General features: G+C 38.9%; 2 protein-coding genes across 2 annotated transcripts in view; both read left to right on the forward strand.

The window, feature by feature from the left end:
* The first annotated feature begins 3,812 nt into the window (after positions 1-3,812).
* Positions 3,813-10,777, forward strand: LOC134323065 (cytochrome c oxidase subunit 4 isoform 1, mitochondrial). Its single transcript, XM_063004483.1, has 5 exons — positions 3,813-3,899; positions 5,552-5,629; positions 6,697-6,861; positions 10,264-10,395; positions 10,477-10,777. Exons 2-5 carry the CDS (start codon positions 5,557-5,559, stop codon positions 10,608-10,610), a joined length of 504 nt encoding a protein of 167 aa, XP_062860553.1. The 5' UTR covers positions 3,813-3,899; positions 5,552-5,556; the 3' UTR covers positions 10,611-10,777.
* Positions 10,778-12,820: 2,043 nt separating this feature from the next.
* The window catches only part of dusp22a (dual specificity phosphatase 22a), a 30,483-nt gene continuing 23,984 nt past the window's right edge, over positions 12,821-19,319 (forward strand). Inside the window, exons 1-3 of the mRNA XM_063005205.1 lie at positions 12,821-13,134; positions 14,061-14,094; positions 19,091-19,173. Of these exons, the coding sequence (XP_062861275.1) occupies positions 13,114-13,134; positions 14,061-14,094; positions 19,091-19,173 (138 nt within the window). The 5' untranslated portion in view covers positions 12,821-13,113. The remainder of the gene's footprint in view (positions 13,135-14,060; positions 14,095-19,090; positions 19,174-19,319) is intronic.

Here is a 19,319-nt window from a genome sequence, read left to right on the forward strand (position 1 = left end):
ATATTTCTTCTTTTTTTTTTTTGCTTAAAGGACATTTTCGTTATCCTAATGTTACGTTGTATTTAGATCTTAATATTTATATTAAAGGGATTAATATAATGGATACATTAGTAACCGATATATTAGAAATATCCTTATCCCACAGAATTTTGGTTCAAGGACACATTTCTTACATACACAGATTACATACACAGATATCATGAGATATCATGTAACTATAAGGCAACAATAGGCTTTTCTTTTTCTCTATCTATCTATCCGTCTAGCTATCTACCTATCTGTCTATCTATCTATCCATCCATCCATCCATCTACATCCTCAGTGTCAACACTACTTGGCACTGACACTGGTGAGCCTATCAGCTGGCACACGTCTACCTACCTACCTACCTACCTACCTACCTCCCTCCCTACCTCCCCCCCAGTGTCAACACTGTCTGGCCCTGACACTGGTGACACTATCAAAAGCCAAAAACTTACCAACTTTTATAAAAATAAATACACTATATTGCCAAAAGTATTTGCTCATCTGCCTTCACACACATATGAACTTGAGTGAAGTCCCATTCTTAATCCATAGGGTTTAATATGATGTCGGCTTCAACTCTTCTGGGAGGGCTTTCCACAAGGTTTAGGAGTGTGTTTATGGGAAGCATAAAATTGTCCAAAATCTCTTGGTATGCTGAAGTATCAAAAGTCCCTTTCACTGGAACTAAGTTGCCGAGCCCAACTCCTGATAAACAACCCCACACCATAATCCCTCCTCCACCAAACTTTACACTTGGCACAATGCAGTCAGACAAGTACCGTTCTCCTCGTGCAGACTCATCCAACGCATTGCCAGACAGAGAAGCGTGATTCATCACTCCAGAGAACACGTCTCCACTGCTCTAGAGTCCAGTGGCGGCGTGCTTTACACCACTGCATCCGACGCTTTGCATTGCGCTTGTTGATGTAAGGCTTAGATGCAGCTGCTCGGCCATGGAAACCCATTCCATGAAGCTCTCATGCACTGTTCTTGAGCTGATATGAAGGTCACATGAAGTTTGAAGGTCTGTAGCGATTGACTCTGCAGAAAGTCGGCGACCTCTGCGTGCTATGCGCCTCAGCATCTGCTGACCCCGCTCTGTCATTTTACGTGGCCTACCACTTTGTGGCTGAGTTGCTGTCATTCCCAATCGCTTCCACTTTGTTATAATACCACTGACAGTTGACAGTGGAATATTTAGTAGTGAGGAAATTTCATGACTGGACTAGGTCTGCATGCCTAGGTGCTTGGTTTTATACATCTGTGGCCATAGAAGTGATTGGAACACCTGAATTCAATGATTTGGATGGGTGAGTGAATACTTTTGGCAATATAGTGTATATTTGCAGATGATAAATCCCTTGAGCCCCTCTTTAAACAAGAAATTGTGTAAATTAATAACTTAAAACACAGTCTTAAAACACATTCGTTTTATATAAAAAGAGCACATCTTCTAAAGAGGTTTCTTCTTGTTTCCTGTTTATATGTTTTTTATAGGGTGACTATATTTTGGGTGTTAAAAAAGAGGACACTTGGCAGGATGGCAGCATGGGCCAGACGGACACCTGCACGAGGGTGTTTGTGTATAGATGGGTTGGATTGGTAATTTCATGTAATTGGAGGGACCATGGCAATATTAAGTAGTGGTTTAAATATTTGACAAATGCGTCAATAACCATGCAACTATGTTACTAATCTTAAAAAAAATAAACAGCTACTTTTTAACAATACAACTAACAAATACATGTATGGTCAAAAAACCTTTCAATTCAGCGTTTTACCCTAAATAATAAAATAGTCCATCAGTAGAGCTATTTTGACAGAATGCATCTTTTGTGTTATCTGGTCTTACCTGGTAAACTGGCACCTTTATCTGACATTGACAGATTGACAGACATCAGCTTTGCAGGTCATGCATTCTGCTTTCCAAAGATCCCAACCGAGACAAAGACACAGATTTTTTTCTGTAATTCGTCTGTGAATTGTGAAGTGCGAGAAAGCAGGATCTAAAGAGAAATTAGTGCAAAACATGCTAAGAGTAGCACACACAGACTACAAAAGCCGAATCCCGGATATTTTTGTGTGAATTATAAATCCCGGTTTGATGCATTTTTTAGGTCCAAAAAGAGGACATGTCCAGGAAAAAGAGGACGTATGGTCACCCTGTGTTTTATATGTTATGCTACTTGGAGTAAGGTTTCTTGAATGATTAACAATTCCATTTTTTTGTTGTTGTTGTACAAATAGTGTTTATCATTGTATTGTTTATCATGATTAATCATTTTTGGTTGTTCAAATATTTACATTTTCGACATTTAGTAGATGCTCTTATCCAGAGCGACGTACAGAAGTGCTTCCATAGTAAACATTACCTTACTCTAGTTTAAGTAGACAACAGTCCAAGAATACAAATCTGCTAAAACTCTGTTAGAATCTAATTATTTATTTATTTTTTTTGCAAGAAATGAATTAGTATTAGTAAGTGTTAGTAAGTAAGTACAAGTCAGCTTAAGTGCTTAGTACAGAGGTAATGAAGGTTTTTAATCGTTTTTTTTTTAAAGACAGCGAGAGACTCAGAAGTTCGGACAGACAGAGGAAGTTCGTTCCACCACTTGTGTGCCAGTACGGAGAAGAGCCTTGATGCTTGTCTTCCTCGAGTTCTGGGTGGAGAAACAAGTCGAGCGAGACTAGTGGCTCGGAGGTTGCGTAAAAGAAGGTCAGCTGGTTATCCAGGACATTATCAGATGGTCTGATCTGGGCGTCATCAAGAGAGATGACTAGGTCCTGGGTTGGAGACTGATCTCCAGGAATAAGTAACAGCTCTGTCTTGCTGGGATTGAGTTTTAGATGATGAGCCGACATCCATTGTGAGATATCTCGCAGACATGCTGAGATGCGAGCTGAGACTTGTGTGTCTGAAGGAGAAAATGACAGAATGAGCCGAGTATCATCTGCATAGGAGTGGTAAGAGAAGCCATGGGAGGCTATGACCTTACCCAGAGAGCGGGTGTGGACAGATAATAGAAGTGGGCCAGGTACAGAGCCCAGTATACATAGTATACATTTTACAGTTATTTTTACAGTTTCTTTAAAGATAAATTAAATTATTAAATTATCAAATTAATTGAAATAAATGACACATTTATAGTTGTAAATTAATTGCACAGGTTTTAATATGTTACCTTTACAGCATTTAGCAGCTGGTTTCCAAAGCAGCTTATCTTGTCATTTGTTACCTGTAAGGGCCTTACCTGAGAGCCCGAGAGCAGAAACCAGGCAGTGGTGGGTTCTGTTAAATATGTAAATCAGAAGTGGTTTGACACTTGTTTTACTCTACTGTGTATACAAATGGTCTGCCCAAGGTAAAAAGTCATTGTTAAGTCAAATGTAACGAATGTAACTTTTTTATTACAATTAGGATAATGATAAAAAAAAGTCTGTTGTTGGTATATATATGAAATGAAATGTAAATTTTTAATGTTACCAAATTATTATTATGAATATTATTATTATTATTATTTTATTATTATTATTATTATTATTTACCCGTGTCTAGTGAACTGAACGTTAATTAGTTACGACTTTTTTATAGATAGAGCCAAAATGGCGGGGCCCTCAGTGTACAGTTTCTCTGTCGTAATTGAAATGTAACTAGTGAGTCGTTATATAAATGCACATTTATAATATTCTTATATAAAATAGATGTATTATTTTCTTATATTATAAATGACTTGGGAATACAGTACTAACTATTAATATTTTCGTTTGGTTGTATTTTTACAGTTGAACTTTACCCATAATGCTCAGCTGAATCGTATTTCCGGTACGTGTTTCTTCCTTTATCCTTGCGGTAAGCTACAGCAAGAGGAGAGGTAGGAGACTCGAATACATATTGAGTTCTTATGTTTTGCTTCATTGTTTTATTATAATTTAAGCATAATTGTAATTTTAATATTATTTAAACGTCTGTTTGATTTTGTTGGTTCCGTTTATTTAAAGAGAAATAATATATATATTTTGAAAAACGGACTGTGACATTGAGCCGGGCGGTGAATGACTGCCGCGTTAGGTTCCTGTTATGGCCGAATATCGAATCATTCCTTGCTTTCTCTTTAAGTTCACTACATAGTGTATTATAAGTCACAGCTGTATTATAGTCCAATGCACTAGTTATTTGGTATTGAGCCCGGTTATTTCTCTTTAGAGCTGTAGAGGAACGGCTTAGTGTTACCTACCTGCTTATATATATATATATATATATATATATATATTAAATTCTAGAACATAATAGCCTTTAAGCTAACTGTACAGTGTAATTTTCGCACCTAGTTTTAAACATATACATGAAATAAGACAGACTTTTGTTTTTGTGCTCGACCCAGTTGTGACCTTGTGACAGTTCCGAAAGCTACATGCCAGCTAGTTGTTTTGCTGCTAGTGCTGAAACTGTAACGATACAATAGAAAATGATGCCCTGCAAAATGTATAGTATTTCAAGTATTTGCATATGTACGTTTTCTTTAAAAATAGAAAAAGTCCGCATTTTTAAAAAACAGAGCTTACTTTCACAGTAAATAAATAGTTTGGTATATACCGTGTAATTTAATTGGTATATAATCAGTAATCAAATTTCTATATTTTTTTTATTATGCAGATATGCTTACACCCATCAGATCATAATTTATTTGTTTGAAAACGTTGAGTTAAGCATACACGGTGTATTTAAATTTCTATACACACGCTACTCTTATGAAGTGATGAATCAATTAAGGGATGGCATGGTGGCTCCTGGGTAGCAATGTCGCCTCACGGCAAGAGGGTCCTGGGTTTGATTCCCAGGAGGAGCGTTCTGGGTCCCTTCTGTGTGCAGTTTGCATATTTTATGTATGTCTGTATGAGTTTCCTTCAGCTGAGCTGGCTTCCTCCCAGTCTAAAGTCATGCAGAGTTAACTGGAGAAACAAAATTGTGTGTGTGTGTGTTTGCCCTGTGATGGACTGTTGACCTGTCCAGGGTGTTTCCTGCCTTTCGACTAGTGAATCGGACCCACTGCGACCCTGAATAGGACAAAGCGGTGGTAAAACAGTAAATGTATGAATCGATGTTTCACTTTTGGAAATGTTTTTTTTTTTTACTCAATAATGTTGTCATTATAGTAAGCTAAACAATATAGTTTTTATAGTTACAATTAGCATAAAATTGTTTCCTCATATTTAGGAGAAAACAGCTTGCAGTGGTATTTATTTGTTTTATTGATATATTTTGGCATGGGCATATTAAATAGTCATGAAGAACTGTAGGCGCTGCCTTTGGCATCCAGAATTCAATCCCCAGTGGTGCTATCGGCTGGTGATGTATTTACATAATTATGTACTATGTTTGAAGGAGGGGACTGGCCTTGATGGATTGGCATCCTGTAAATCTTTGCTTTGGTATTAATATGTTAAATCTTTGGGTTGGTATTATAAATCTTTGCTTTGGTATTGATATGTTCTAAACAGTAGTGTTTTTACTTCCCCTCTTTAGACAAAATGCTGGCAACCAGAGCACTTCGTCTTCTTGGACAACGAGCCCTGTCAACTTCAGCCTGCCTGCGTGGGCACGGTAAGATTTTTTTTTTTGCTTCGCAAAAACAAAAAGGATAGCACCTGGTATCATTCACCTGGTTAAATACTTTAGTTGTCATACATTTAGCAATTGTTGTTAGAAAATATTGTGTAAACACAAAAGGTAAAAACTTGCTTTATTAGCTGAGAGCATATCAACGGGAAGTATCCTACAGACTTTTATTATTATATTGTCATCATGCTATTATTGTAATGTTTTGAAATCATTCGGGTGGCGCATCAGTTTATTACGCTAGCTTGACTCTTCTGGGATCTGCGTTTGAGCCCTATGAGGGATTGGCGCCCTGTCCTTCGTCTTATTACCTTACATTCAGTGTTACCAGTTGGAACTGGACCGCAGCCTTGATCAAGATAAAGCAATTAATGAAAATGAAATCATATCATTAAAAGGAACACATCATGTACTAGTGTGTAAATGAGTGGCTGTTTTAAAAGGTGAGCAGCAAACTGGATGGTAGTGTTGCAACATCCCACAACGTGAAGTATGACTGTGCTTTTCTTAGATAAGGCAGAAGTAGTTAACTGTAGCAACTTTAGCTGTAAATGTAAACAGTACAGAGACATTTGGTGCACTAATCCGGTGGAAAATTACACATTGCAATTGTCCCACAATACACTGAAACTGAGACACTACTTCCAACTACTTGTATATGTTCAATAACCTTTAACTCTAATGAAGTGTTAAGCATATTTGGGTTATTTTTATCATGGAATGCTGGAACATCATCAAAAAATCGTTTGCATCAAAGGGCATGCCTGTTCCTGTAAGATTGCCACATGGCTGTATAGAAGCCATGCAAAGCAATTTTTGTACCTAATGATTTGCCCATAGCAGACACTGTGGGTTAAGAACTAAACATGGATCCATTCAGATTTTCAAGATATTCTGAATCTTGGCTCAACAAATTATATTTTATTGGGTCCCTGAGCAAGGCCCTTAACTCTGAAGGACTTGCATTGATTTCAGTCACAATTGTAAATTGCTTTTAATAAGTGTCTGCTAAATGCTTCTAAATGTTATCCATTTTTTGTTGTTGTTTTCAGGAGTTGCCAAGGTTGAGGACTACACCCTGCCAGCTTATTTTGACCGTCGTGAGTCCCCCTTGCCTGAGATTAAGTATGTCCAGCATCTGAGTACAGAGCAGAAGTCTCTCCAAGAGAAGGAGAAGGGGTCATGGGCTGCTTTGTCCAACGAGGAGAAAATTGCATGTAGGTTTACAGAAATATGTAACTTGCATACCAAAGATGTTATACAGTGGTGTTCAAAAAATATCAGTGATTTTAAAAAAAGCGAATAAATCACAATCATTATAATAACTTTTATTTCCATAAATGCAAATGCTCTGAACATGCTCACAACATTAACAACATTTAGCCAGTTTGTGTTAAAAACTCAAAATGTATGTATAAACTGAAAATGTTTGAGGTTTCACTTTACTTTAAATTACTGAATTAATATTTAGTGGCATAACAATTGTTTCCGAGATCTGTGTTGCATGGAGTAGAACAACTTCTGGCACCTCTGAACAGGTATTCCAGTACAGGATGATTAGACTACATTCCACAGTTCTTCTGCAATTTTGGGTTTTGCCTCAAAAAAACGTGTTTCAGATATCAGAACACAAGTTCTCTGTGGGATTGAAGTCAGGGGATTGGGCTGGCCTCTATTACCTCAATCTTGTTTGTCTGCAACCAAGATGTTTTGGGTCACTGTCATGTTGAAACACCCATTTTAAGGACATTTCTTCTTCGACATAGGGCAACATGATCTCCTCAAGTATTCTGATATATTTAAACTGATCCATGATCCCTCGTATGTGATAAATAGACGTAACACCATGGTATGAAAAACATCCCCATATTATCATTTTGTACCACCATGCTTTACTTTCTTTACAGTGAACTTTGGCTTGAATTCAGTGCTCTGGGGACGTCTGACATACTGTCTATGTCCACTAGACCCAAAAAGAACAATTTTTCTTTCATCAGTTCACAAAATGTTGAGCCATTTCTCTTTGGACCAGTCAATGTGTTCAACGGGACTTTGCAAGGAGTTCTTGCTGGTAAATTGGCTTCACTTAATCAACTTCTGTACTCACTGGTAACTTCAGATGTTCCTTGATCTTTCTGGAGGTGATCACTGGCTGAGTATTTGCCATTTTGGCTGTTCTTTGATCCATTCGAACAGTAGTTCCACGCTTCCTTCTGCATCTTTCAGGTGTTGGTTGTCACTTCAAGGCATTTGAGATCATTTTAGCTGAGCAGCCAATAATTTGCTGCACTTCTCTGTATGTTTTTTCCCTCTACAATCAACTTTTTAATAAAAGTACGCTGTTCATCAGAACAATGTCTGGAACAACCCATTTTACCCAGTATTTCAGAAGGAAATGCGCTATGACCAACCTGTGCAACATTTGCCACCCTCCTACCTTAAATAAGGGCCAAACTTGACACCCGTTCTTCTGTAGAATTAATGACTTCACCAATTGAACTCCTCACTGCTATTATTTTGAACAACCGCCTTTCAATCAATGCTTCAATTACTCAGAATGAGTGGCATGCATGTCCTAATTGTTGGGTTTGTTTTGTTTTCATTACTCGACTACACTTTCAAGTGAATTTTTTGCTATGTAGAAATAGCATTTCTGCTGAAAACAGTGATTTATCAGGTTAATAGTGTTGGACTGCTATTTTTTTGAACACCACTGTATATGTACAGGTGCTGGTCATAAAATTAGAATATGAAAAAGTTGATTTATTTCAGTAATTCCATTCAAAAAGTGAAACTTGTATATTATATTCATTCATTACACAGACTGATATATTTCAAATGTTTATTTCTTTCAATGTTGATGATTATAACTGACAACTTATGAAAACCCCAAATTCAGTATCTCAGAAAATTAGAATATTACTTAAGACCAATACAAAAAAAGGATTTTTAGAAATGTTGGCCAACTGAAAAGTATGAACATGAAAAGTATGAGCATGTACAGCACTCAATACTTAGTTGGGGCTCCTTTTGCCTGGATTACTGCAGCAATGCGGCATGGTATGGAGTCCATCAGTCTGTGGCACTGCTCGGGTGTTATGAGAGCCCAGGTTGCTCTGATAGTGGCCTTCAGCTCTTCTGAATTGTTGGGTCTGGCGTATCGCATTTTCCTCTTCACAATACCCCATAGATTTTCTATGGGGTTAAGGTCAGGCGAGTTTGCTGGCCAATTAAGAACACGGATACCATGGTCCTTAAACCAGGTACTGGTAGCTTTGGCACGGTGTGCAGGTGCCAAGTTCTGTAGGAAAATGAAATCTGCATCTCCATAAAGTTGGTCAGCAGCAGGAAGTATGAAGTGCTCTAAAACTTCCTGGTAGATGGCTGCGTTGACCTTGGACCTCAGAAAACACAGTGGACCAACACCAGCAGATGACATGGCACTCCAAACCATCACTGACTGTGGAAACTTTACACTGGACCTCAAGCAATGTGGATACTGTGCCTCTCCTCTCTTCCTCCAGACTCTGGGACCTTGATTTCCAAAGGTAATGCAAAATTTACTTTCATCAGAGAACATAACTTTGGACCACTCAGCAGTCCTTTTTGTCTTTAGCCCAGGCGAGACGCTTCTGACGCTGTCTCTTGTTCAAGAGTGGCTTGACACGAGGAATGCGACAGCTAAAACCCATGTCTTGCATACGTCTATGCGTGGTGGTTCTTGAAGCACTGACTCCAGCTGCAGTCCACTCTTTGTGAATCTCCCCCACATTTTTGAATGGGTTTTGTTTCACAATCCTCTCCAGGGTGCGGTTATCCCTATTGCTTGTACACTTTTTTCTACCACATCTTTTCCTTCCCTTCGCCTCTCTATTAATGTGCTTGGACACAGAGCTCTGTGAACAGCCAGCCTCATTAGCAATGACCTTTTGTGTCTTGCCCTCCTTGTGCAAGGTGTCAGTGGTCGTCTTTTGGACAACTGTCAAGTCAGCAGTCTTCCCCATGATTGTGTAGCCTACAGAACTAGACTGAGAGACCATTTAAAGGCCTTTGCAGGTGTTTTGAGTTAATTAGCTGATTAGAGTGTGGCACAAGGTGTCTTCAATATTGTACCTTGTCACAATATTCTAATTTTCTGAGATACTGAATTTGGGGTTTTCATTAGTTGTCAGTTATAATCATCAACATTAAAAGAAATAAACATTTGAACTATATCAGTCTGTGTGTAATGAATGAATATAATATACAAGTTTCACTTTTTGAATGGAATTACTGAAATAAATCAACTTTTTCATGATATTCTAATTTTATGACCAGCACCTGTATATGAACACACATGTAATATATGGCATGTTATATGGCCAGTGGTAGCTCAGTGGTTAAGGTACTGGACTAATAATCAGAGCGTTGCTGGTTCTGCCTAGCTGCCACTGTTGGGCCTTTCAGCTAGGCCCCTTAACCTGTTATTGCTAAGATTGTTATTGCTAATGCACCTGGTTTGGAATCGTCTAACAAACTTATGGCCAGGTATCCATATACTTTTGGCAGTATTGTGTGTGTGTGTGTTTGGAAGGGTTTTCTTTGGTACTTGTTTCTTATAGCTGTGTATTTTGCTACAGTGTACCGTATCAGCTTTAAGGACAGCTTTGCTGAGATGGGTAAGGGTACAGGAGAGTGGAAGACCGTGATTGCTGGACTGCTGTTCTTCCTAGGCTTTACTGGCTTTGTTGTGCTGTGGCAGAGGAAATACGGTAAAAAAATTGGTTGCTAACCTTTTTAGCATTAGCAAATTTGTTGCTTCATTTTATTCATGTTAGTTTTAACTTTTTCAGTTTACGGGGATGTTCCTCCCACCTTTGACCCCGAGTACAAGGAGAAGGAGCTTCAGAGGATGCTGGACATGCGGATGGACCCGGTCCAGGGCTTTTCTGCCAAATGGGACTATGAGAACAAAAGTTGGAAGTAATAAATTTGTCAGGGGACCACATGAGAACTTCTTTTTAGCTTACAATGTGCAAATCTGTAAAAACAAAAAAGTCTGTTAGACTTTGTCTCAGTACCTCAGTAAATGTTGTGGAAGACCACTTCCTCCTAAGGTTAATTGTGTACAATAAAGAAAAAGTTCTTAATCAACACTGCCATGGTGTCTTTATTTTGTTTAGAACTGTTTGGCTGAAAGCTTGGTGTTTTTGACACCACTTTTTGGTGACTACATGTGGAAAAAATACTACTAAAATATTGTAGTACACATGATCTCATAAGAGAATCCACTATTTGAGATAATTGGAGCTTCATTGTTGTGTCTGTTGGATTTGATTTGGATTATTTTGTTTACTCAGACCTTCACAGCCTGTATATTCTGCTTCCTACACACCCAAATTTGGGATAGTATGGAAATGCTAATTACTTTTGCTTATTTAATTGCAGACAGTGTAAACCCAAGATATTTTATGTTTTGTCTGGTCAACTTTTAGGCCTGCAACACTTTCCCAAAAATTGGGATGGTAAAGCATTTACCACTTTGTAATGTTTCCATTTTTTCTCACAACACTTAAAACATTTTAGAACCGGGGATACAAATCAGTAAGGTGTTTCAGGTGTTGTCCCATTCTTCCTGCAAACATGTATTAAGGTTTGCAAAAGTACAGGGTTGTCGTCACAGTTTGTTTTTAAATTCTCCACACATTCTCTACTGGAGCCAGTTCAGGACTGTAGGCAGGTCAGTCCAGTACCCGTACCATGTAATGTGTGCAGCATGTGGTTTTGCATTGTCTTGTTGAAAAATGCATGGACGTCCTTGGATAAGATGTCATGAAGGCATAATTTCATTTTTCTCTAAGATCTCAATGTACTTTTCTGCATTAATGCTGCATCACAGAAGTATAAATTACTTTTGCCAAAGGCCCTGACACAACCACACACCATGACATACCCTGGCTTTTGGACTTGTTGCTGATAACAGTCTGGATGGTCCTTTCATCTTCGGTCCAGAGCACATGACATCAATTTCTTCTAAAAAAGATTTGAAACACTGATCTGTCTGACCAGATTACATGTTTTCACTGTGTCACAGTCCATCCCAGACACCTCTGAACTCAGAGAACTGGACACCGCTTCTGGACATTGTTATATATATATTTTATTTATGCTTTTTCTCCCTTTTAGTGTGTCCAATTGCCCTATTGCGTCATGCTTCCTCTCCACCAACACCGATCCCTGCATTGATTGAGAACAACGAAGCTAACCCACGCCCCCTCCAACATGTGGGCAGCATGCCGTATGCATCTTATCACCTGCACTTTGATGAGTGCAGTGCAGCTCAGCACTGTGTACAGAGAGACACACCCATCAATCAGCCAGCAGAGAGACCCTATCCGGCTTAATTCTACCCATATCTGAACAACAGGCCAATCGTTGTTCATGTGGCTGCTCAGCCTAGCCAGCAGACAGAGCTGAGATTCGATACGATGTATTCGAGATCCCAGCTCTGGTTCCAGCGTGTGTTTTTACCGCTGCACCACCTGAGCGGCCCTCTTCTGGACATTGTTAACACAAGGTGTTAAAATGGTGCCAAATAAGGTATGCAGACCAGAATGATCGACTGTGGTGCCCATAAATACTGCCGTATCTGTAAGTAAAAAACCCTACTATTTGTTTTACAATTTTGGCAGCTATTTTTTATGATTATTTACTGATTATAATGTGGAATCTACTAGTATCTATTACTTATATCTACTTACTTAAGGAGCATGCTTCTCTAACCAACTACTGGAATTTCAATGCTGCTGTTTGCAAAGGTTCAGATGGCAACTTTGCTGTAAAACAGTTAAAAATTTGTTGTCGTTAAGCCTATACAATTAAACCACATCATTAAAAAAGTTAACTCGGCTACACTTGGTTGTTTAACATGGTTACATTCATTTGGCAGACTCCTTATTTAAAGCATCTTGTCAGTACCAGCATCACACAGAACTATGTTCCCAAGAGTGGTCCACCACCCAAACAGTCTTTGGTCATTAGTGGTCCCATGGAGGTCCCTGTTACTAAAGGATGAAGTAAATGGGGCTGACAAATATGATTAACAGTTCATGTAATGTATAAATACAGAACAGCAGTGGGTATAAAGAGTTAAATCGATGCCCTGGTGTGATGTCACTCAGTTCATGGTGCAGTGATATCCGCTCAATGAAATCATTTCAGTAAAAGTCCGGAAGCGTTTTAATGCAGCCGTCTAAAATTAGACTAAACCAGTTTAACTCAAAATTAAGACTTTTCAGTTCCAGTGGAGCGCCGGGAAGTACAGTTTATACCCGCAGTTATGCTCTTCCCCTCACAGTTGTGTCCTCTAATCAAATGTCCGAAGTGTTAAGTGTGTGTCCTCTGAGCTAGCCTTCATGGGAACCAGAGTAGAGCTGCAACACCAGAAATAGTTCTTGATGTAAATAAGTCCTTCTACTCCTCCAAAAATCATGGGGAACGGAATGAACAAGGTAACTTTAACAACATCTTTTAAAAGCAGTTACTAATATTTACTAAACTGTCTGTAGCCACCTCGTCTTAACATTTGTTAGCGGGTTGTTTAGGGGTAACGGTTGTGGAAGACACTGTAAATAGGCTAAGGGTGAATTCCAAATGACAAACTGAAGACTATATAGGCGCACTACAGAGGGAAAAAAATGAACAGCTTTCTGAGCCTAAGTAGTGCACTCTTTGACCTAACAAGTAGCTATTTGGGATTGTGCGCAGCTGTATCATGATTCAGGGGGGAGAGGGCATAGTACAGAAAAGAGTTGTAGGCTAAATGTGATGTTAAAACGATTTGACACGTTTTGCTTAATATTTTATATTGCTATATTATATGGTTTAAGTTGCTTTTTGAGTAATGATTTCTTATGATCATAAAAGTAATAATAAAAAACAATATAAATAAAAATACAACGTTGTTTTTCTTGTTATTGTTCTTTACTAATTGGAATGATAACAGTCTCATAAGAACCATAATATATAATTATAACTACAATAAGAACAACAGCTTTTTAATTTTCATGTTTTACCACCGCTTCATACTGGTCAGCTTCCTGGAACTAACAGGCACGTTGCAGCAACACCCCTGACAGAACACCAGTTCCTCACTTCATACCCCCAGACATAGCATCATGTCTGCATGAGGATGCCCAACCAGCTGATAGCACCTCTGGGGCTTAGAACCGTAGATTCCATCAATAGTGGGCTAGCGTAATTTACTGTTGTACCAGGGCCCGGAATTATTATTATTATCATCATCATCAATTATTATTATTATAAGAACAAAAAAAAATAACATCAACAATAATAATAGCAAACATAATTATTAGTTTGACTCTGGATAATTAAAAAGGAATAAAAGCTGTAGTGACCTAATGTCTTCTTTTTACAGGTTATTGATGGTCTCTATTTAGGAAATATAAGAGGTAAGGTTAATCACTTTTTATCTCTATTATCTCTACTATTATATTATTTCTATTATTTTGTTCTAATAATCATTCATGAAAAAAATGATTTCCATATTAAATGATCTTCTTAGTTTGTGGATCATTGAAATGACAATGATTTCTTGTGTTCAAGTCCATACTTTTATTTAATTTCATTTTATTTTTAGTAGGTAGTGGTTGCTCAGCAGCTAAGGTACTGGACTAGTCATTGCACAAGTCACTAGTTCAAGTCTAACCACTGCCAAAAGGCTCCTGTTGGACCCTTGAGCAAGACCTTTACCCCTTAACTGCTTGGATTGTATTCAGTCCAGGGATGTTAATGATTAACCCAACATCCTTAGCTTTGCCAGCTGGTTAAAGGCGTGTGCACAGAGACAGAGAATAATGGAAATCACTGTGTGACTCTCTGTGTGCAATACTAATCCCTGTGTGAACTAATGCCATGCAGGTGAAAAGAAGTGGATGGCTACCAGACAAGTGTCGGAATGGGCATTAGTTAGTTTCAGCCCATCAAGCTCAGGTTAGGGGCTGCAGAAGTAAGGAAAGGAGGAGAAATAAAACTGGGTAATTTAATAGGATTAGGAGAAAAAGGACAATTTATTTCCACTGGCGCTTAATGTGAACTTAAAGAAGAGCTCATGAGAATTGTCAACAGGATGTCAACCCATCACAGGGCCTCAGGCATCACCCCCTTGCTCACACCCCCACCAGACATACCAAATCATGTCTGTATGTAGATGCCCGGGCCAGGTGATAGCACCACTGCGCCTTAGTATATAATGTATTTTCTATAATTGTACAATACTTGTATAACAGTTAACAATGGGTGTGGCTTAAACCAAGCTAAAACTGAAGTGTCCCCACTTTGGGCCATATAGTGCATGTTTGGTTTCTGCTATTACATGGACAGTGCTGGTCAGAATGCACTGTCGGTGACTACATTCTATGGCTAACAGCGTGCTATTTATAGCTGTGCCTCAGCTGTCCTGCAGGATTCCCTGGTGTTGCTCAATATCTAAAATAGACCAGAGCCCACAGACGTACTAGAGCACTCAACATTCGGACTGTGACTTTGTACTCGGTTACTGGGGTGAAATATTTAAGCAGTATTTATGATCAGAATCATTATCAATAACCCTAAAGCAGTGGTTGCTCTGTGTCAAAGAACTAGTGATCAGAGGGTTCACAACAGCCAAGTTGCCTCTGTTAGGCCCCTGAGCAATTCCCCTAGACCTCAGATGCTTGGTCATAAAGTCTTTTTGGATATGAGTATCTGCTAAAATTTTTAGAATGTAATTTTCATGTTTTACCACCTTGTTATCCTGGTCAGGGTCGCAGTGGGTCCGGCTCCCCCAGAATGCAACACACCCTGGACAGGATCCCGACCCATCACAGGGCCTTGGCCACATAGCCAATCATGTCTGTATGTAGCACCACTGGGGATTGGAACTCTGGATCCCAGCGATAGTGGGCTAGCTCAGTGTACCACTGCGCCACCCACGTGCCTTGCTTTAGAATTGAAGTGATAAAATTAGGGCTGTCAAACGATTAATTTTTTTAATCGCGATTAATCTCAGAATTTCATATAGTTAATCGCGATTAATCGCATTTAAAAAAAATCTGTGTAAATGTTATAGAAAACAAGGATTTTTAAGTGAAATGTTACAATTAAAATGGTGAACACATTTTATGCTAAATGTACTGATGTTAAAAACTGCTGGGACAAGAGAAAACTGTAAGGGAGTTTATTCACTCACATATTAGGCAGTAAATGTCAGATTGTAGGTTAGAATTTCTCCATCAGCAAACACTGTAGATCAGCGGTGCTTTAGATGGGATAAGGCGTAGTTATTGTAACAGACTTTTCTGTGGTTGTATCGTGACAATGGTTTGATGGACGTTTCTACACGAAGTGAGTGTGTTTTGACCCTTTGGGGCTTCCATAGTTCATGAACTAACGTGCTCGACTCAGCTTTCCGGTATTCGGTACAGAAGAAGTTAATTAAGTGTAATAAAGTGTTCTGCTCCCGACAACTTGTGAATATAGCGTGTATTTATTTATTTATTAAGCAAGTACATCACTACGACGATCGGTAACATTATGTTAACAAACCGCAAATGAAAAACGGTGGCAATTCCGACATTAAAATGTTTGTTCTACCAGTCAAGTCTCAACATGAACTAGAATCTGCGTTAACGGCACTATTTTTTTAAATCGCGTTAAATTGAGGTCGCGTTAATGCGTTATTATCGCGTTAACTTCGACAGCCCTAGATAAAATACAAGCGCACTCAGGTTGCTGTGACTGATCTTGATACATTGATTTCATATTCTAAACAAGAATGGGGAAAATTACATTTATTTATATAAAGCCAACAACTTTTAATAAATTAATTCAATTAATCATATATTTATTGGGTACATACACTATATGGCCATTAGTATGTGGACACCCCCTCAATTAGTGAAAAGTCATTCAGCCACATCCATTGCTTACAGGTGTAAAAATCAATTTAAATAAAATTGACAAATTTCTTTTAATCAATAACTGACTGTTATTAATCGAAGGTTAACCTCTAGTTGACAACCTTATATCAGTTTCATGTCAACAAGTAGCGTAATGGACATTACTAGTACATACTAGTAAAGTAGAACAGCAAAATAAACAAAACCACCCAGCAGAGCCAGTTCAATATTCAGAATGTAGAATTGACACAGAGGTCAGTAGCGAAGTGCTAACTAAACGTTCTAATCATAATGAATAAAGGTTATGATTATATTCATAACAAGTCATGATCATTAATGTTATGCAGTTGCTATAATAAAGCTCTTTTTGATTATAGGATGATTATGTCCAAATATGCAGGCACAGATTTGCTCATGTGAAATATAACGCTACACATATCCACATGTGCAGAGTAATATTATATACTGATATATTTGTAAAGCATGTCAGTTAGTATTTTTTTATTTAGTAGACACTTAATTAAAGTGCAGTGGTGTCTTTGTAACTTTTTTGTCAAAGTCCACCAATCCATGAATACATACAGTGTATCACGAAAGTGAGTACACCCCTCACATTTCTGCAAATATTTCATTATATATTTTCATGGGACAACACTATAGACATGAAACTTGGATATAACTTAGAGTAGTCAGTGTACAACTTGTATAGCAGTGTAGATTTACTGTCTTCTGAAAATAACTCAACACACAGCCATTAATGTCTAAATAGCTGGCAACATAAGTGAGTACACCCCACAGTGAACATGTCCAAATTGTGCCCAAATGTGTCGTTGTCCCTCCCTGGTGTCATGTGTCAAGGTCCCAGGTGTAAATGGGGAGCAGGGCTGTTAAATTTGGTGTTTTGGGTACAATTCTCTCATACTGGCCACTGGATATTCAACATGGCACCTCATGGCAAAGAACTCTCTGAGGATGTGAGAAATAGAATTGTTGCTCTCCACAAAGATGGCCTGGGCTATAAGAAGATTGCTAACACCCTGAAACTGAGCTACAGCATGATGCCCAAGGTCATACAGCGGTTTTCCAGGACAGGTTCCACTCGGAACAGGCTTCGCCAGGGTCGACCAAAGAAGTTGAGTCCCCGTGTTCGGCGTCATATCCAGAGGTTGGCTTTAAAAAATAGACACATGAGTGCTGCCAGCATTGCTACAGAGGTTGAAGACGTGGGAGGTCAGCCTGTCAGTGCTCAGACCATACGCCGCACACTGCATCAACTCGGTCTGCATGGTCGTCATCCCAGAAGGAAGCTGACGCACAAGAAAGCCAGCAAACAGTTTGCTGAAGACAAGCAGTCCAAGAACATGGATTACTGGAATGCCCTGTGGTCTGACGAGACCAAGATAAACTTGTTTGGCTCAGATGGTGTCCAGCATGTGTGGCGGCACCCTGGTGAGAAGTACCAAGACAACTGTATCTTGCCTACAGTCAAGCATGGTGGTGGTAGCATCATGGTCTTGGGCTGCATGAGTGTTGCTGGCACTGGGGAGCTGCAGTTCATTGAGGGAAACATGAATTCCAACATGTACTGTGACATTCTGAAACAGAGCATGATCCCCTCCCTTCGAAAACTGGGCCTCATTGCAGTTTTCCAACAGGATAATGACCCCAAACACAACCTCCAAGATGACAACTGCCTTGCTGAGGAAGCTGAAGGTAAAGGTGATGGACTAAACCCAATTGAGCACCTGTGGCGCATCCTCAAGTGGAAGGTGGATGAGTTCAAGGTGTCTAACATCCACCAGCTCCGTGATGTCATCATGGAGGAGTGGAAGAGGATTCCAGTAGCAACCTGTGCAGCTCTGGTGAATTCCATGCCCAGGAGGGTTAAGGCAGTGATAATAATGGTGGTCACACAAAATATTGACACTTTAGGCACAATTTGGACATGTTCACTGTGGGGTGTACTCACTTATGTTGCCAGCCATTTAGACATTAATGGCTGTGTGTTGAGTTATTTTCAGAAGACAGTAAATCTACACTGCTATACAAGTTGTACACTGACTACTCTAAGTTATATCCAAGTTTCATGTCTATAGTGTCGTCCCATGAAAAGATATAATAAAATATTTGCAGAAATGTGAGGGGTGTACTCACTTTTGTGATACACTGTACATATGAATTGCTTATTTTTCAATTAAAAACGTAATCTAAATTGTCGATTCATTATACTATATTGACCCCACAGCTAATTACAGAAAGCGCATTAAACATACACACCAAGGGTTTTAAACTCCTCACTTTGTAACACAAAAGCTGAGGAGCAGCCCCACGCTCACCAAACTAAGACTGACAGGAGAAGAACTGGCTTTTACATAACAGGTACAAGAAGATTTTTGGAATATATCAGACAGAGATACCGCTGTCATATGTAATAATCTCACATCAATATTAGTAGTGAAAAAAATATATATTGTATTTTTGCTTGTCATGCACTGTTTTCAATCCACAGACTCGGAGAACAGGGAAAGTCTGTCCCAGAATGGCATTACCCACATCCTCTCTGTGTACAACAATGCCAAGCCTGTGTTGGAGGTAAAAAATACCAGCTTTTCTCAAGCTTTCTTTTAGTAGATAGTGTAGGAGGTTCATAGTAAGTAAAGTATTTATGTGTTCAGCTTTTGTAATTCAATTTTCATGATTACTCAGGGTGGCATAGCTGTTTTTCACACTAGCTACGA

Source organism: Trichomycterus rosablanca, chromosome 11, assembly GCF_030014385.1.
Source record: "Trichomycterus rosablanca isolate fTriRos1 chromosome 11, fTriRos1.hap1, whole genome shotgun sequence".
NCBI lineage: Eukaryota > Metazoa > Chordata > Actinopteri > Siluriformes > Trichomycteridae > Trichomycterus > Trichomycterus rosablanca.